This window comes from Mastigoproctus giganteus, chromosome 5 (assembly GCF_048544385.1).
Source record: "Mastigoproctus giganteus isolate SK-2022 chromosome 5, ASM4854438v1, whole genome shotgun sequence".
NCBI lineage: Eukaryota > Metazoa > Arthropoda > Arachnida > Uropygi > Thelyphonidae > Mastigoproctus > Mastigoproctus giganteus.
The window spans coordinates 34,118,274-34,138,205 of NC_143579.1; the positions used below are offsets into that span (position 1 = coordinate 34,118,274).

General features: G+C 36.1%; 1 protein-coding gene across 1 annotated transcript in view; it reads left to right on the forward strand.

The window, feature by feature from the left end:
* LOC150085296 (translesion synthesis protein REV1-like) overlaps window positions 1-19,932 on the forward strand; it is a 195,165-nt gene that overhangs the window by 137,959 nt on the left and 37,274 nt on the right. Inside the window, exon 13 of the mRNA XM_090374516.1 lies at window positions 17,763-17,903. Coding sequence (XP_090230642.1) covers window positions 17,763-17,903 — 141 coding nt within the window. The remainder of the gene's footprint in view (window positions 1-17,762; window positions 17,904-19,932) is intronic.

Consider the following 19,932-nt stretch of genomic DNA (forward strand, 5'->3'; position numbering starts at 1 on the left):
CGAGCAGAGAGAATCCATCAGGGCTCAGTTCTTAGCATCACAATCTTTTCAGTCCAAATAAATTCTGTAACTATATGTATATGCCGTTGATCCTTATCTGATTTCATACCATTTGCAAAATATGTGCACAATAGAAAGGCAATTACAAAGTACAATAAATAAAATAATGCATGGAACAAAATAATGGTTATTGCATCACTCATCTGTTCAAAAGACTACTGCAGTTCATTTTTGTAGAAAACTACAGATGCATCCTGGTCCAGAATGAATTATCCCTGAACTCTCAAAGAATTCCCATTAAGCATACCATTAAATTTCTTGGTATTCTCCTAGACAACAAACTAAATTTTCTGGAGCGTGTTCATATAGGTTTCCTAAAGAAAATAAATATCCTAGAGCAATTTCTACCATGACATAGGGAGCCAATCATTACACCCTTCTGCATCTTTATTAAGGTCTAATTAGATCAAGACTAGACTATGGTGTGACCATATCCATCATAATAGCATATGGGCCTCCACTTGCTCTTTACCAAGAAATTCTATTATACCCATTGTGGGAATATCTTTATGAACCAAAACAGTCTGCAAATAAATAGATCTATTGGTATTCAGCTACAAGATTTATCCAACTAGTAGAACCTAAACTTAGACAATATACCACCAGATGTATCTTTAGAAAATTTACCATGAAAAACATTTATAATATATAGAGATGAATACTCTGATCAATTGGGCATCAAAGTGAGAGGATTATATGATTACATGTAGTTTACTCAGCTCAGTTCACTTATTACATCCAATTGTACACTGACAGTTCAAAGACAGATGCTAAAGTAGATTCAGTAGGATTTCCAGTTTCTACACTTTTGTAAAACATTCCACAGGAATGCAAAACTATATGACTTAGCTCTTAGCTTTGGAAAATATCAAGCCTTTATTATTTTCACTAAGTTTAATGTATACTGATTCTCAGAGTACAATATGTGCAATTCAGTGCCAACTTCTGACACACCCACTCATCAATAAAATCACAAGTTAGCATAACTCAAGGGAAAACAACAGGAAGTCAGAATTTGCTGTATTCCAGGGCACTTCTGGAATTATAGGAAATGAACATGCAGATTTCTGCAGTTAAAATGTGATAAACTTTGTTCCTTCCACCCCCCAAATATCATATACAGATTATAAACTTTTCATTAAACAAATAGGTAGAGAGCAATGGCAAGAAATTTAGTAAGAACAAATAAACAATAAATAATTCCATATAAAACCTGTTCATTGGGCATCTTGTCTATGTTCAAAGAAAAAGGAAGAAGTTGTTCTTGCCAAATATTCTTGTTGACCAGTCACTTAACTCATCTGTATCTGCTTACCAGGGATGAATTCCCAATATGCACTAGTTGTCAGTTCCAACTTATAGTGTGCCACTTAATCATAGACTGTCCGGTATATTCTAAAGAACGAAAAACAGCATTTCTCTCTCATACTTAGGTAAAACCTTATATCGTCAACATGTCCTAAAAGACAGACAAAATATTGAAGAAATCTTTACCTTCCTCAATTTAATTTGATTGCATTTAGAAAAAGATCTTAAAAGTTAAACATGTTTATTTTAATAGGAGCAATATGGTGTTAGTAGCTTTAACACCACTAACTCAACAACAATATATATGTAAAGAAAAGTAAACTTATGTAAATGCACTTATCAGTGCATTTAGAACTTTGTTTTTATACAGTTTTATTACACTGTAAGAGAGAATAAAATTACTAATGTATTAATTTAGTGTGTACTACATTGTAATGTGCACCTTACACATACTATCACTACTGTATTTTGTTTAATAAATAACTTTTTAAAATTTGATAAAAAGAAGTTGGATTTCTGTTAGAAATTTGCTTCATGAACCATGTTTAGTGTTTCAGATTCTGTTGGTTGGAACTGTGTTTAGCGTTTTGGTCATGGTCCCATTAACCTCAGATAATTGAAGTCCTACTGTATTTTGAAATTCCAAACAAGCATAAAATAACAGTTTTAGCTAATTATTTTTTGGTTTCTGCTAAAAAAACCTACTAAGTTGTTGCTTTTTCTAAGTTGTTGATGTCAATTTTACTTCATAACTTCATGACATCTACAAAGTGGAGCTAATGTGGTTTGCTAGAGTGTGATTGGCAACCATCAGTCACATTGTCTTGTTTAGTCTAGATCAGTTATGAATAACCTCTCTACAACTGTGGGCCTGACAGAATTTTTAAAAGGTGTCCACCAGCTGGAGCACAATTCATCAGCATGCAGCATAGGCAGGTCCATGCAAAAGAGGTTGCATTGGATGTGATGTACTCACGGCCCAACATAGAAGGGTTCCCCAAAACCAACCATGCACCTTGGCCCTCAAATAGCATTACACTTTTTTGTAATATGCTAATATAGGAAAGTTAAAACTATTTGAAGTCGTTTGCTACACAATTAATGTATTAACTGCCCCCTGCCTTGCAATTTATGTTTAGCTCCGTAAGATTCGGATATTGCATTAATTTGCCTTTTATTTTCATAAATGTAAAAATTTACTTCTGAAATCTTAAAATTTTAATGTTCTTTTCTGCTCATCCAGTGCTTCTCACATTAATAAACAATATTTTCATGTTTGATGTCTCAGAAACTCCAGAAAATCAAAAAATATTGTGGAAACCCCCCCCCCCCACCACCACACCAAATCATTTATATTTATACTGGCAATAATTTCTGAACTCCTCTTGCCCATCCCATCCTTTTTTTATTCTTTGTATCTTTTCATTCTTTTTTATACTTTTTTTTTTTATTCTGCTTTATTTGTTATTTTTTTATTCTTTCTCTAAGAGCACAAATTTTCGACATCTTAAATTCATTTATGAATGCAGATCTTGATCTTACAAACTTTTGCTCAACTTCAGCAACTTAAAATTCGTGTGTGTGTGTGTGTGTGTGTGTGTGTGTGTGTGTGTGTGTGTGTGTGTGTGTGTGTGTGTGTGTGTGTGTGTGTTTTACTTAACTGATATATTTTAATTTGGTGCAAGATTCATTCTCTAGGTAAAATAGATGACAAATTGTTCTCCAAATGCAATTATAATTAAAGAGTTATATAATATTTAACTTAAAGCTTACACTTAGGGTGGTAGAAAATGAAAAAGACTTGGGAGTAATTGCACAGCCAGATATGAAGTTTTCTGAGCAGTGCATAGAGTATTGTCAGTGATGTACAGGAATTTTGCTAGTAGAGAAAAGGAAGTGATTATCCCTTTGTATAAGGCAATGGTCAGGCCACACCTTGAGTACGTACTGTGTACAGGTCTGGAGGCCTCAATTTAGGATGTAGAGTTGCTTGAGCGAGTACAGAGAAGGGCAACAAGATTGGTGAGGGGAACAAAAGAGTGGTCTTACAAGAAAGGCTTGTAAGACTCAAATTCTGTAAATTGCAGCATCTGGAGACTAGGCACCTGTGAGGTGATCTGATTGAGGTATATAAGGCTTTGAATGGGTTGAGCAGGCTCAATTTTGATGAGATTCTTCCTTTTGGTCAGATTGCGAACCTGAGGGGGCATAAATTCAAATTGAGGAAAGACAGTTGTAGAATAGATGTGCAGAAATTTGCCTTTAGCCAGTGGGTAGTTGATTGCTGGAACAGACTTCCATCTGTTGTGGAAGTTGACCTTAAATAAATTTAAGGCTGAACTAGACAAACATTAGAGGGAATGGATGTGTGAATTTTTTTTTATTATTATTTTTGTTTTGGGTGATGCTACATAAGCTTGCTCTCTTGCATCACATGTCTCTGCTTCTAATACTGCTTCCAAAAACTGTAGCATTTGCTGCTCCACTATGCATCTGTTTGGTGGTCAGCTGACTGTCAAATGCTATAAGTAAATGCTGTAGTTTTCTAACCTCATAGTAGAAAGTTTGCTGGCTCCCAACTTAGTCCACAGTTTACCATATTTGTCTAAAGCCATATAGCTTCTGCCAAGTATATTTTTAACAACTATGTATTGTGTAATTAAAAAAGGAAAAGATAATGAATATGGCTGTTATAAACACCTGGTTAAAATTGACTATAATTGTTACTAGCCATCAATCAAAAACTTTTTTGTGATAGTTTCATTTCCGATGCAAGTGCAAATAATATGATCTAGGGATGATAACCCTTCCTTGGTTTCAAAAGCAACGAAGATTCATTTTCAAAGAAATTAAATGTTGAAACATATGGGTTCAACTGTGCAAGTGTGTAAAGTACCTTTGCTCATGTATGTTTCTGATACTGCTCAGTAAATTGAGAAAGAAGTAGAGCATTGGAAAGTTTGATAGATGGCCAAAGATACCCATTTAGGATCAAAAATTAAATTCTGCTGAGTTATCCCCATGGGCCATTGGTAAAAATTAGCCTCACATGTTCTAGATTCTCTGCGTATGAAAGAATGGTGCAACTTGCAGTAAAAGCTTACTTCAGGCACCATGATTAAGCTGTCCTTTTCTGCTTGCTTTATAATTTGCAGTTGAAAATAAAACAAATGAAACAAAAGTTTAAGCCTACACAGGATTAACATTAAAACTAAATTTGCAATTAATTACTTAATAATATTCAAACATTTCTTATCCATTTTTCTGAAATCTATTATTATTATTATTATTATTATTATTAATAGCCATATGGTGCAACGAAGCCTGAGGCTTATGCTGCACCAGGAAAAAAAAAAATTCCCGAGTTACCCTGAAAGAGAGAGAGAGAGAGAGAGAGAAAGAGAGAGTGTCAAAAGTAGAAGGGGAATCACCAAGAAATAGAAAAATGATGATACCCAGCTCAGGACCCTGGGTGTGCCAAGCCCATACTCACTGGATGTGAGCCCCCGGGGTTGCATTATCTTTAATTCCAAAATTTAAACTGCAATCAAGGAATCCAAAAACCAGCAACCTTCATATCTCATGCTTGCCAGTTATTGGGGCCCAGTACTTTCAGTATTTATTTATGTAATGTAGACCATGCATTTATGCAGTACAGCACAATAAAATACATTACACATTTTTTCTTTTTTTTTTTTTTTTGCAAAATCTCAATATTTATGTTTTTAACATATTTACATATATGCATTATCATACATTACCAAATTTTATTTTTTTTTTAAATATATATTGCTATTACATATTTTCTTTGTTTTCTTGTTATTCTAAAACTACAGTGCATCATTATTAGGACCTAAAACCAGGGAACCTCACTTCTGCAAATAAATAAATAAATATACAATAATTGATAAATAGAATACAAATAATATGGTATTTGTAATAATTTCTTACAAATACCACAGTATGGTACCTTGGAGCCAGACCATTTATAGTCCCTCCAGTTTATAAACTTTGAATTTTACAGATGTTTTCTGAGGAATCCATGCTGTTCATATATTGGAATGTGACTGTGTATTATCAAAAGTTTTCAGGAGCTTTATCAAAAGTTCTGCAGACCTGACATAGATTAAATATCTGCTTAGAAGTTAATTTGGAAAAAGACTACTTAATGCACTGTCCATATAAGTGATTAATTACATCTTATTTTCTACTATATAGTGTGAAACAGCAGTCTCACCTAAAACAGTTATTGAAGAATATTGATTGTTCACAAGGATAAACAAAAACTAACTTACCCATAAATTGCCTCAGATGGATTTACATTCTGTTAAGAAAATAAGCTAATAACTTAAGAATAATCTCTTATTTTGTCACAAATGTTACTGTCTCCTGAAAAAAGGGAACATACCATCATATCTGCAAAATCAGATCAATCAGAAACAGACCAGACTCTTGCTGCATTTTGAACAGGTCAAAGGAACAAGATGTCAGTTTACTGTCATACTGTTTATTAGCATGTATAACTAGTTATTAGTATAGGTAAAATGATATATATGGTGAAGCAAGACCTACATTATATCAACTTGAAATAAAAGTAAATTTCAACTATCCTTATTATCAATTACTATTTTCCCGTCTAAGTCTTCCTTAAATTTACATAAGCTTTGCAGTTTGCATGGTACTATGTTCTAATACTTCTTGTGTTTGGGGTTTTCATTTAAAAAAAAAAAAAGTTGCACAACATTCTGTTGATTTTTTTTTTTTTTTTTTTGTGTTTCTTTTTTATGTGTAATGAGCACAAATTTTTCCTTTACTCTGCTGTGCATTTACCATATCTGGAATTGGAACCATACATACATGGTTGAATTTTTACAATTTCTGTGTGCCATACTGATTCAAATCTGTTATACTGTTAGTTTACAGGTCACCGTAATAGTATAAATCAGTCCTGAATTATCACAAGGGCTAATTTGTTTTCCTCCATTCTGTCCTATTTTCTGTTAGAGATTTCAAAGTCTTTATTCTAATTCTTTCTTGGCACCATCAGTGCAGTTTCCTCTTTATGCCTCTGGATCAACTACCATTCATCTTTGCTTCAAATATTTGTTAACTCTCTCAAATCTGTTCTGCAACTCCATAATTCTTAAGTTTGCTTCACTTACCTTTCATTGGATATCTGTTATCCCAAGATTTTTTCTAATTTCCTCATATGTAACATGGTTTGCTATTACTTCCATGTGTTAATGGCATTTATTTTCCTTAAAACTGTCACATCTGAAGATTCTAATTTTTGATCAGTTCCTTAATTTATTAACCAGATTTTACTTCCTTGGTTAAAATATGCTTCGAAACATAATGTTTATTTCCATGTATAATGCTATTTTCATTAAAGATAGATCAGGAGACTGATATATATCTATTCCTCGATATGCAAAATTACCAACTTGTTCCAATTTTTGGTTATTTAGTCTATGCTTTGAACTTTCCTTGTCCCTCCAAACTTTCCTAACTTTTGTTTTTGTGTAACTAATTTTCATGACAAATTCTTTACATTTATCTGATTGAATCAGATATCCTTGAAGATACTTTTAAACTACTATTTAACAGCACAGTATCATATTTATACAATAGTGATCAAATTTTTACATTTCTCACACTGAAGTGTGACAGTAACATGCATTCTTTTTATTAAATGGTCCATGGAATGATCCATTTATTGAATGGTTTAGAATTTGTCTCTTTTTATTGTTAGTTTTGTTTGATATTAAAATGTCATCAAAAGTACTGATTATTGGTAAAGTGTATCTTGCCATTGTTCCAATTCTAACTGGTCCTTAAACAGGATTAACAGCAAACCTTTTATTTTCAATTTTATTGTTATCAGTAAACTGAGCATTCCAGATATTTATTTTTTAAATGGTAAGAATTTTCATAAGTATATTAAAACATTCTAAAAGCTATTCAGTGAACCAGTGAACTTTTTTATTATCTGACAGTTCTCCACAAAGTATTGACGTCTGTTGCCACTGTGCATTGACAGCTAAGATGGGAAGTGCTCAGCTGTCAGTCATGATTAATGAAAGCCAACATCACACAACCAATTGCACAAGATCTACTGAAGAGTTTTCCATAGCAATAAAAGGATCACTTTTGATACCATTACCCTTATTTTCTGCTGAACTAACTTATCAAATCTGTTACTTTCAGTTTAGTGTCTAAACTTCTTTCCTAAAATTAAAACCCATGTCTTTACCTCTAACAACTGCAACCTCTTTCTTCATCCAGCCAAGCACCGTGTATAGTCACTCCCTGCTAATGGTTCCTGTACTGTGCCTTATGATGCCATCTGGTTTGTGAGTAATGATGAGGTTAATATTCTTACTCCTGTTATTTTCTCTAACATGCCAGTGCAAATAATTATCTAATGTATTCAAAAATTTTGTCCCCCATGGTGAGTTTCCTTCCCACACATGGGAAGGAAACAAGCATGATGAGAGCTGTCTTTTTGTTCTATAGCATACCCCCACTCTCATTTTACTTTTGCATCTAACTTTTCATGCCACATGGATCCTATGCTGGCATGTCTAAGTTCTGAATCAGGGGAAACTTTAGTCATGCTCAAGCTGCTTCTGATAAGAAACATCATACCCACCCCTCGTCCCTTACCCTTTCTATCTTCTCTATCCTGCTTACATACATTTACATATAGTAAAACTAATCATCTTTTATTTTTCTGGGTGACTTCATTTTCTTTAGCCCTATTATTTCAGTATTAGTTCTAACCAGGAATTCACTCATTTTATTGCAAATACTATATATACAGTCAAGACTAAGTGTTCTTGTATAGTTTACTTCCCTGATATATCCCTTCAAGTTATTTAAGCTTGTTACCCTAGCATTAACTTTCTGTTCATTTGAAACATTGTTATCGTTACTAAACAAACAAGAACTTAATCAAGAACTGAATCCCTAAATATCCTCAATGATATTGGCAAAACCCTTGCACCATCTTTGTTCCCCTCAAAGCTATGCAAGCTTTCTGAAGAGGGGTCAATTGGGGGGGGGGGGGTAAAAGCAACTTTGACCACATTGCACCAATCTGTTAGTATCATGAGACAATGATGTTGCTTAATTATTATTTATATCTGACTGAAATGTCCTATTAGTTTTAAATAAGTAAATATGTTTTCAATGTTAGAGTTATCGCCTATGATTTGTGATAAAGTCAGGAAATCCTGAATATTCACAGGGAGATGGAAGGCTGTTTGTCATGCCATATGGTACTGTGGACATTATATGAGGAAATGTTTCACAGTGAGTTGACAAGAACAGTGGATACATTCTAGAGGATTTGCTTTTGTGAATAAGTACAAGTGTGTGAGATGAGTATCTCCAATGCACAATCTTGTTAGAATGACTTCTTTGTGCCGATTCTTATGGAGAATTGAATTCCATGGCTGAAGTTCATTTTTTATTTGCAGAAGTTTATTGTTCAGTTGATTTTGCAAGATTTGTGACCACTGAGTGTTGAGAGTGTTTGATATTAAGTCTGTAATCGGAATGCGGAACTTTATAAAGCAGTAGATTTGTATTTGTAGGATTATTTGCTGCTCGATCAGCATGTTCATTTCCATCAGTGCCTGCAAATCCTGGGGTCCAACAGAAATTTACTTGCCTTCTTTTCTTTTTGAGCTTCACAAGATGAGTTTATCTGGTGAAGGAGGGGATGAGATGGTGTGTGCTTTCATTGGAGAGTATGTATTATACTTAATGAATCTGTGTGTATGAGATGTTTCAGAAGAGGAGAGGTTGCAGTGCATTTTGAGGCTATTGGTATGGCAAATAATCCAGCAGAATAGCTACTGCATTCATTTGAGAGTAACTGTGAGATGACAATGTATGGAAGAATCACTGCAGCACCCACTTGGGTATCTGTTTTAGAGGTGTCTGTATATGTATATATTTGAAGATATTCAGAAAACTGTGACAAGTAAGCTGCATGCATCTGTTTTATGTTGACATTTATCACAGCACTTTATCTCCACTGTTGAAAATAAGTGTCACAGTTAGGAAGGTGCCTCCATAGCCAGGTGGGCAGGAGCAGCAGTGCGTAGCACACGCTTCTTGATTAAACCGGGGTTCTAGCTTGTGCCCACCAAATACGGAGGATGCGGAAAGGTCAGGGAATGACCACCGCATATCCCCGGAACAATATGGCCTTAGTTCCTAATGCTTCTAAAATCCAAATAACAAACAAACACAGTTAGGAGTGAAAGTGTGCCATGGTGGATTGATTATGCTATTATCGTCATATTTTCCTCATTTTAGGAAGGATGTAGAGTTGCTAGAACGGAGAAGGGCAACAAGATTGGTGAGAGGAACAAAGGGGTTCTCTTACCAGGAGAGGCTTAAATTCTGTCAGTTGCAGCATCTGGAGACTAGGCACCTACGAGGTGATCTGATTGAGGTGTACAAGGCCTTGAATGGTTTGAGCAGGCTCGATAATGATGGTATACTTCCAGTTGCTCAAATTAAGAACCTGAGGGGGCATATATTCAAATTCAGGAAAGACAGTTGTAGAATAGATGTGCGGAAGTTTGCCTTTCTGTTGTTGTGGAAGTTGATAGCTTAAACAAATTTAAGGCTGAACTAGACAAACATTTTGAGTGACCGGATGGTTGAAATGGGAAGGGGTTTTTTTTTTTTTTTTGGCTGATGCTCTATAAGCTTGCTTTCATGCATCAAATGCCTTAGCTAATGCTAATATGTCATCAAAGCTTAAACCCCATAGTTCTTATAGTCTTATTCCAGCTGGTTTATTTACTGTAGGTTTGTTTCTCTATACATTCTCCCACTGTGGATTGAAAAGATATTGCCAAGTAGAATGATGAGGAAGACTTCAAATTTTAATGGCATAGTTGAACAACAGCAGTTTCTTCTGGAGATATTGTGAGGATTCGTGGATATCCACATATAAGCTTTGTACCAACAGTGTACTGTGTGCACCTAGAGAAATTCTTAAGGCATTGTGATGTATGGAATCAAGCCATTTGATAACACTTGGTCTACATGAGCTGTATGTGGGTGCTGCATAGTCTAGTCTTGATCTGATTAAAGCACAGTATAAGCGAAGCAGTGTATACTAGTCAGCTCCCCACATCAAAGAACTCTAAGAATATTTAGTTTTTTAGTAAGGTTGTTCGGAGGCATTTGGTATTCCAAGAAGTTAGGCTTTTTATTGAGAATATAAAGAATATATTCTCAATATATTGAGAATATAAAGGCCAAGGAAATGTATGCTATTTGCTAAAGGTATCAGCTGATTTTCTAGTCTTATTTCTGGATCTGGGTACATTTTGTGCTTTCTTCAGAAATGTAAGGCTGTTGTTTTTTGTTGTAATAATTTTGTCCACAATTCTATTTTTTTAAATGCACTTTGTAATTGACTTTTAATCATGCTCATGTTTTGTGAATTGCATGAAATGGTAACATCATCTGCATAAAGGAATGTTTAAACTGTATTTGGTAAGTCTTTTGTAATAGAAGTTATTTTGATTGCAAACAAAGTAGCACCGAGAACTGAGCCCCGAGGAACTTCTTCTTAAGTGACAGATTGTTTTGCTATTTCACTTGGAAGGTTCTGAGCTTCAGAAAATTTTGTATTAAGGTTGGTAGATGTTCTCACAATCCACAGTTATGAAGGTCATTTACAATGCCATATCTCCAGGTAGTGTCGAAGGCGTTTTCTTTATCGAGATTGATCATGATTAGATGCTCATTCCTTAGAAAAACATTTCGAATATTTGCCTCTGCTTTTATCAGATCCAGAGATGACCTATTTTTACGAAAGCCATATTGATATTGATTTTTGTTTAGTACATTATGTTTCCAAGAACAAGGTTAGTTGATGGTTCACCATTTTCTCCAGGAGTTTCCCGAGGCAACTTGTTAGAGCTACTGGTTGATAATTTGTGAGAATCGTAGGATCTTTTCCAGGAATGGGGAAGGAAATTATAATAGAGTGACGCCAGGATTTTGGATAATAGTTTTCCATATAAATTCTATTGTATAATATAAGTAATGTATTTAGAGATTTTTGACTAAGTTGCTGTATAATTTGATAACGAAAGCCATTGGGTCCTAGCCAGAGCTTTTTGCAATTTTTCTATGTTGAAAGGCTAGTTATATGGGAGTTGTTTGCTGGTATTAAAATTTTGTTTATATTATTCAGCTGTGGATTTCATTTTCTGAAAGGATGGGGCATTAGCAAAGGAACATGATGCAAGAAAGCAAGCTTATATAGCATTGGCCAAAAAAAAACCCCATATTTCACCCATCCACTCGCTCCAAATGTTTGTCAAGTTCTGCCTTGAATCTATTTAAGCTATCAACTTCTACAACAACAGATTTGTTCCAGCAATCAACCACCCACTGGCTAAAGGCAAACTTCTGCACATCTATCCTACAAGTGTCTTTCCTCAATTTGAATTTATGCCCCCTCAGGTGATTATTCTGAGCAAGATGAAGTGTCCCATCAGCATTGAGCATACTCAAACCATTCAAGGCTTTATATACTTCAATCAGATCATCTCACAGGTGCCTAGTCTCCAGACACTGTAATTTGCAAAACTTAAGCCTTTCTTTGTAAGAGCACCCCTTTGTTCCATTCACTAATCTTGTTGCCCTTCTCTGTACTCGTTCCAACAGCTCTACATCCTTCTTAAAATGCGGCCTCCAGACCTGTATACAGTACTCAAGGTGTGGCCTGACCATTGCCTTATACAAGTGGATAATCACCTCCTTATCCCTGCTAGAAAAATTCCTGTATATCATTGACAAGACACCATGAGCTACCCTTGCAGACCGTCTGTACTGCTCAGAAAACTTCATATCTGCCTACACAATTACCCCCAGGTCCTTTTCATTCTCTACCACCGTCAGTGTGGTACCACAGAGTTGATACATTACTCTGGGATTACTGCTTCCCATATGTAGTACTTTACATTTCTCAATGTTAAACTTCATTTGCCTCCTCTCAGCCCATATGCTCAACTTTTCTAGATCCTGTTGCAGCAGTGTACTATCATTAGTGTCATTAACAACCCTGCCAACCTTCGTATCGTCTGAAAACTTGGACATTAAGGCTTATATACCATCATCAATATCATTTATAAATACAGAAAACAATAATGGACCCAACACTGAAGCCTGAGGGACTCCGCAATTAAACATTAGTCCACGAAGAGCAGTGTCCATCGATTACCACACTCTGTCTTCTCCCACTCAACCATCCCTTTATCCATAGCAGCAATTTGCCTCCAGTGCCACACTGCTCCAATTTGTGCAGCAGTCTTCCATGTGCAACAGTATCAAAGACTTTTCTAAGATCCAAATATATGATATCAAAGTTATTCTTTGCATCCAGTGCCTTTGTGACGACATCATAGTATACAATCAAATTAGTCAGACAAGACTTCCCCTTAACAAACCCATGCTGTGTCCGAGCTATAACTGAAGTCTTGTCTAGATGATCCTGCAATGCTTCTTTAACCAGTGCCTCCATTAATTTCCCTGGAACAGAAGTTACACTAAAAGGTCTGTAATTAGCTGTGTCTCCCTTTGATCCTCCTTTGTGAATTGGGGTCATATTTGCACATCTCCAGTCCACGGGTACCTCCCCTGAGTACAGGGAAGCTCTCATAATTATGGTTAGGGTTTGCTTACTTCCTTTGCCGCCTCCTTTAATATAATTGGATAGATTCCATCCGCCCCAGGTGCCTTCCTTGTGTTTATCTTCAACAATTTCTCCTCCACTTTACTCTCAGTTATTACAAGATTATCTAGCTTACTGCCAGAGTTGACTACACCTCTGGCATTCCCCTTCCTGAATAACTCCTCCTGTGTGAATGTCGATGCAAAATATTCATTCAATTTGTTAGCTACCTGAGCAGGATCATCAACAGTTGAACCATCGATATCAACTGGACCAATCTGATTCATCCCCTTCTTTCTAGAGTTTACATAAGTAAAGAACACTTTGCTGTTTTTCTTTGCATCCTTTGCCAAAGATTTCTCATAATCTGCCTTTGTCTGCCTAACCTCCTTTGTAACTTGGTTACACACCAGCTTATATCTATCATAGGCTTCTGTCACATGTTAATTTATATATGTATCCCATGCATATTTCTTCTCTGTCACATGTCTAATTAGTTCATCTGACATCCATTTAGGCCTAAATCTTGAACAATATTTCTTTGTTGGCATGAAAAGCCTAGTGGCTTCCAAGATTAATTCTTTGAATGCTTCCCATTTTGAATTTGTTGTTAGTAACATCATCAGTTGGTTCCACTGTATAGAATTTAAATACTGTCTCAGACCACTGTAGTCACCTTTACGAAAGCAAAAACCCTCCCTTTTACCCTTGATGGTAATTACCTCTTTGAGTAAATCCCACTTCAGCACACTGTGATCACTGCCACCTAGTGGTTCCTTTATCTGCAGATTCTTGATGCATGAAGAATCACTACTGATAATCAGATCAAGAGAATTACTCCCTCTAGTTGCCTCCCGAACATGCTGCTGCTGTAGAAAACAGTCATCCAATAAATCCACAAAAGCCTTGCTAGTGTGTGATTGACCAACCCACAAATTCCAGTCAATATCCGAGAAATTGAAATCTCCCATTATAAGACACTCTAATTTACTGGCCCACTCTATTTCTCTGCACAATTGCTCATTATGCTCATCAGATTCATTATAACACACACCTATTTTCATTTTTCCTTTCCCAGTGCTTATGTCACACCAAACAGACTCAACATTGTATTGTCCACCAACATCAATTGGATGCACCTCCTTAGATTTTGTGTTTCTTAACTAAAAGCATAACCCCTCCTCCCCTACTGTCCTCTCTTTCCTTTCTGTACACATTGTACTCCCCAAATACCAGTTCTGCACTTCTTATGTCTGTGTGACACCATGTCTCTGATATCCCAACAATATCTGCCTTTGATGTTTTGACTAGCACTTCAAGGTCATCGAATTTATTAACTATACTCCTAGCATTGGTGTACATGCAAGTATACATGCACCTGTTTTTACTCTTAGTTACCCTAACACAGCCCATGTATTTATTTGTTCCACTATGACTCCCAGCAGTCCTGGAAATTCCTAATTCCTTGCTTTCCAGGCTGCTGCCCAATTGCATTTCAATAGAAGTAGTGCAAGAATCACTTTTACCTCTACTAGCGGCTACTGTTAATCTGTTAGTCCATGTATCCCCCCCCAAGCTAGCAGTTTTCGGACCCACCCATATATGCTTATACTACTAATATTCCTAAATTCCAATTCCTAAAACACTGGATCTTGAACTGTGGATGGAACACATTGCACGGTTCTCGAACAATGTGGCCCCGACATATCCAGGCAACTTACCTGTCAACAACATCTCAACGGATATGCTCGCCACCGTTAGCATCATCAGGAAGCAGCTTATAACTGCTATAAATGGATTGCCATGCACCACAACTGCAGGCCCTGACCTTGTGCCACAATTCATGATCAGGTGTCTCAAATCGTTTATCATCGACCCACTACTCAATTTTTAACCTTGTCTTAACGCAGCACTACTTTCCCTCTCTCTCTCTCTGGAACAGATATGCTGTGAGGCCACATCCTAAATGCCAATCTGCATCCCTCATTAAACAGTTCAGGCCACTCTCTCGCTCTTTCAGCCTCTTTAAACTTATGGAGAAGGCATTACTTTCAACCATCACCAATCAAATCTTGCCTCAAAAACCCCCACAAATTCACTATGCCATTCCCGGAAGATCCACAATCACCAATTTAACATCCATTACCAGCACCATTCTCAGAGCACTAGAAGCTAAAGCAGAACTTTCCACATGTACGTCGACCTGGAAGCTGCCTTTGACTCAATCAGCATTCCCTCACTCGTTCACCTCCTAGAGAATTACTTCCATATAAAAGGTGACGTGTTGTGGTTTATCTCAACCCTGCTGTCAGACAGAATCATTGTTCTTACAGCGGATCAAGATATAATCTCAAGAAAAATCACTGCTTGAGTTCCCCAAGGCGGAGTCCTCTCTGGAGTATTATTTACTGCAGTCATTATTCCATTTGTTCAAGAGAGAGAAGACATAACCTGCTATGCTGATGATATTAAGCTACACTCCCAGATTAACCCGGGCGAACATATCTCAAAAATTAATGAAAACATCAATCGAAAGCTACACGACTTAGAATTCTATCTCCGTCAATTTGGACTACTTATTAATCCTGCAAAATCAGCCCAAATTGTCTTTTCTTCGAAGCACCAACCCATTGAAGTCCAAGCTTCTCTAGATGGCATTCTCCTTCCAGTGGTAAATACACATAAGGACTTGGGAGTAGTTTTCGATTGCAAACTAACCTTCAAGCCCCACATTGACAAGCTCATAACAAAATTCTGCAAAATGCGGTGGATTACCAAACAACAACTACTTCACGTTGAGGATCTGGATGTGACTTGGCGGTACGTATACACCACTGTATACTCCGTCGTGTTATACGCCTCAGAAATATGGGCATCTGCAGCCCTCACGAATATGAAGCGTGTGTACTCCTCCAAATACTGGTTTCTTCGTTGGATCACACATAAACATCATCGTCCACCCCAGCAAAGAACAACTGCGATGGCAACCGCACTGAATTTTGCGCCGACCGGGCTAGCCAGGTTGGTAAAGTGCCTGCCTGGCAACCCAAAGGTCGCGGGTTCGAATCCCGCCTCGGGCTTGGATCGGAGTAGTGCAAAAAACCTCACGGGGTGCATTATGGCCACAGAAGCCAATGCGCCAACAACAACAAAAAAAAAAAAAAAAAGCACTGAATTTTGCCTGACTGCCAAACCTTATAATGGAAAGATGCCTCACACTAACTGCCAAAATGACCACTGGAATAATCTCGGAGCCAAACATATGGGAACTGTGCAGCTGGAGAACTCCTCAACCTGGACTGAGGTCAGCTCCAACACTTATAGCCAACCATAATAGACTAGCCCTTAGCGAACGTTTTCTCCCCAGGCAGATGCTCACTACAGTCCAAGCAATCGACAGCGACCTCTACAAATTTGCCAGGGATTGCAAATACCGGAGAATGATCCTTGATGACCTAAACTCAACCAGGCAAACTGCACAGTAATGTCGCAGTATAATAAATTTAAAAAGGATGTCTGTATAATACTGTATATAATGTCAAAAATACTGTATAATATCTTTATGAATATATTGTGAATAATTTAACTGAAACTTATTATATTGTTGGTCCTGGGGGATGAACCTGAACTTTGATGTGAGCCCCGTCCTGAAGGCCTTTGTCCACCAGCCAATGTTAAGCCCCTGGCATTCCTGCCGTGAAGGATACATTGTATACATCCTTTTGTACACAATAAAGATTATATATATAATACATTTGCAAAAGTAGCTGCAAGAATGTTTTATATTTCCTCAGGGTTAGTTGATATCCTGTCCATTCCAGTTTATTAATGGAGTTGGAACTGAAAGATATTTCCCATTGAGTTGTCTGATTTTGTTCCTTATAACTCGATTATCTGTAGGCAAAACATATCCACGATTTCTTTCTACTCTTATGCTGGATATGTTTGGCTCTGGCTGTGGTTTTTTTTTAAATTTATGAGGTTGGAGTAGTGGGATACTTTCAGAAGAGATTTGAAACCTTATTCTTCTCTCTCTTTGCTATACTGCATTCATTGTTCCACCAAGTTGTGGCACATTTATGATATTTTCCAGAAGACTGAGGTACTGTAGCTTCAGCTGCCATTAATATTTGGTTTGTAACATGGGTTATAGCATTGTATATGGGCTGAGTAGTGATTATTTGTTCATCTATTGTCACAAGAGTTGTATATTTTGTCCAGTTAGCTTTATCGAATCTCCATCTTTTTTGGAGTCATGATGTGTAACCCTTCAAGTCCTTTTTAGCTTCTCATTTAGGAAAATCCTAAATGAGAAACTAAACAAAGGCCTTATTTTTGTAACATGTAAATTATTACAAAGAGATATTACTTTGTGTATAAATAATATAAATTATTTATACACAAAGTTTATAAATTTATATAAAATTTTATGCAAAATTAGTGTGTGTGTGTGTGTGTGTGTGTGTGTGTGTGTGTGTGTGTGTGTGTGTGTGTGTGTGTGTGTGTGTGTGTGTGTAACAATATTTTAGTTAATTATAATACCAACTAGATAAATAGGACAAAAGTATTAGGGGTGAAAACTATAATCATTAGCTCAAAGTGCCAAATTTAAATAACCTTTTCTATTTCTTATATTCTTTTACATAACTTCATATATATATATATAAATAATTAAAAACAGGTTGGAATTCAAGTTGGACGATTAGAACCTGCTAGTGGAAGTGATTGTAATAAGCATATTCTGGACTTGCTGATGAAACCACAGAAGTGCAGACAACAATCAGAAGTAAACAAGGCCAGTCCTGTGCATCAGTTAGAAGAGGTAAGCTTTATTTAAAAAATGATAATAATAATAAAATCAATATACAGTTGTCCCATGACTTTGTCATAACGTCATTCCCAAAGTCGTTCTGAGTGAAAACTGTCATCAACATGGATCAGATTTTCAAAAAATACTAAGCTATGGGTATTTGAAATGCAGCTTGAGTTAAAGTAATTTGGTACTGGAAAAAAATTTTCCTAATTAAAATATTCTGTGTGCAGAACATTTTAATTAGGAAAATATATTACATTGGTTACTGATTACATTGTACAATTTACATATTTTAACTGTTTTCCTCATTTACCCCCACTGTAATGATTGTCCAGCTGTTCAGTGAGCCACTTTCTCACAAAACTTGGTGGACAGTATTAAATAATTATTGAACTAGAGTTAGAGAACTTCCATCGAGAACTGTTATCATTATACCTCAGTTGCAGCTTTGGCATTACCATTGCAAAATGCATATCTGCAAGTTCTTCATTAAAGAGCATAAAACAACGTGTTTGCTAGTTCGTGCTACTGGTGCACTGGCTTACATAAATGTCCATGCCTGTTGCATGCATGTACATAGATTCCTAAATTTCAAATACTTATAGTTCTATAACTATTAGAATTGGAATTATATAACATTTTTCACTCATAATAACCTCAGAAATCACCTCTGAAGTTATGACATAGAGCCATGGACACCCTCTGTTTATTTATTAATAAATAGTTTTCACTCACTACAGCCAATGAGTTTATGTTATCATTGTAACTTTTTTTAATAAAGGATATTATTTTGTTATTGCTGAATATATGTTGTTCATGAAACTCTCATTGATCTGAGTAAGTTTTACCTCTACAAAGAGCAGCAGTGCGTAGCCCACGCTTCTTGATTAGACCGGGATTCGAGCCCGTCACCACCAAATACGGAGGATGCGGAAAGGTCAGGGAATGACCACTGCATATCCTGGATCAATATGGCCTTAGTTGCTAATGCCCCTAAAAACCAAACAAACAAACAACAAACAAACCTCTACAAAGTTGTACTTTTTGTGTTTTCAAAAGGTTCTTATTTGCAATGACTGGCTGATAACATTATCACTGGCTGTTTAATAGTTACTTGTCTGTCTACTTTCTGTAGGATTTTTTAAAATTTTTTTATCATTGGCTTTAGTTTCCAGAATTAATATCAATATTAATCAAAAGTTTTGCAATTCTGTTAAAATTTGCATAAATAAAAAATGGGGTGTAGTAGGAGAATTTGTCTTTAATAATCTCTCCCTGAGCAATACCAATTAATATTTGCCAATACTTTTAAAACAGCCATTAATGTGTTTGCCAACTTAATTAATAATCTAAGACTTGACATTTTCCATCTTGCCTTAAAGTCATTAGACAAACAAAGAAAAAAAATGCAAACCCTGATACTTCCATGATTGAAATGCATAACTTATTTCTGTAATGAGCATATCTTAAAAATTCTGCTGTAACCATTCTGGGTTTTGTATAAAGATCAAGCCCTCGGGTAGTTGAACCTGTGGTAGCTGTATAACCTTGTATTGGTAATTCTACTATCATGTAAATGTGTTGCTTAAACTGAACTTTGTTTTAGCATTCTTTTTATCAACTTGAGCTTTCATGCTGTAGTATTCATTATATTATCTATATTCAAGGAGTTTGAAAGTGAAGATTAAAAGAATACTCCAAAATCTCCAATTCTTTTAATTGTTGTGCCTTTAAATGGTAACTATATTCTAGTAAAGGTTGTATGGTATATTTCAGCTGAAGTACTTTAGGAATTGTATGTGTTTGTGTATTCAGATGTAGGATAGATGTGCAGAAATTTGCCTTTAGCCAGTGGGTAGTTGGTTGGTGGAACAGACTTCCATTCTTTGTTGTGGAAGTTGATAGCCTAAATAAATTTAAGGCTGAACTGGATAGGTATTTGGAACAAACGGAGGGGTGAAATGGGAGCGGGTTTTTTTTTTTTTTTGGCTGATGCTGCATAAGCTTGCTTTCTTGCATCATATGCCTCTACTAATGC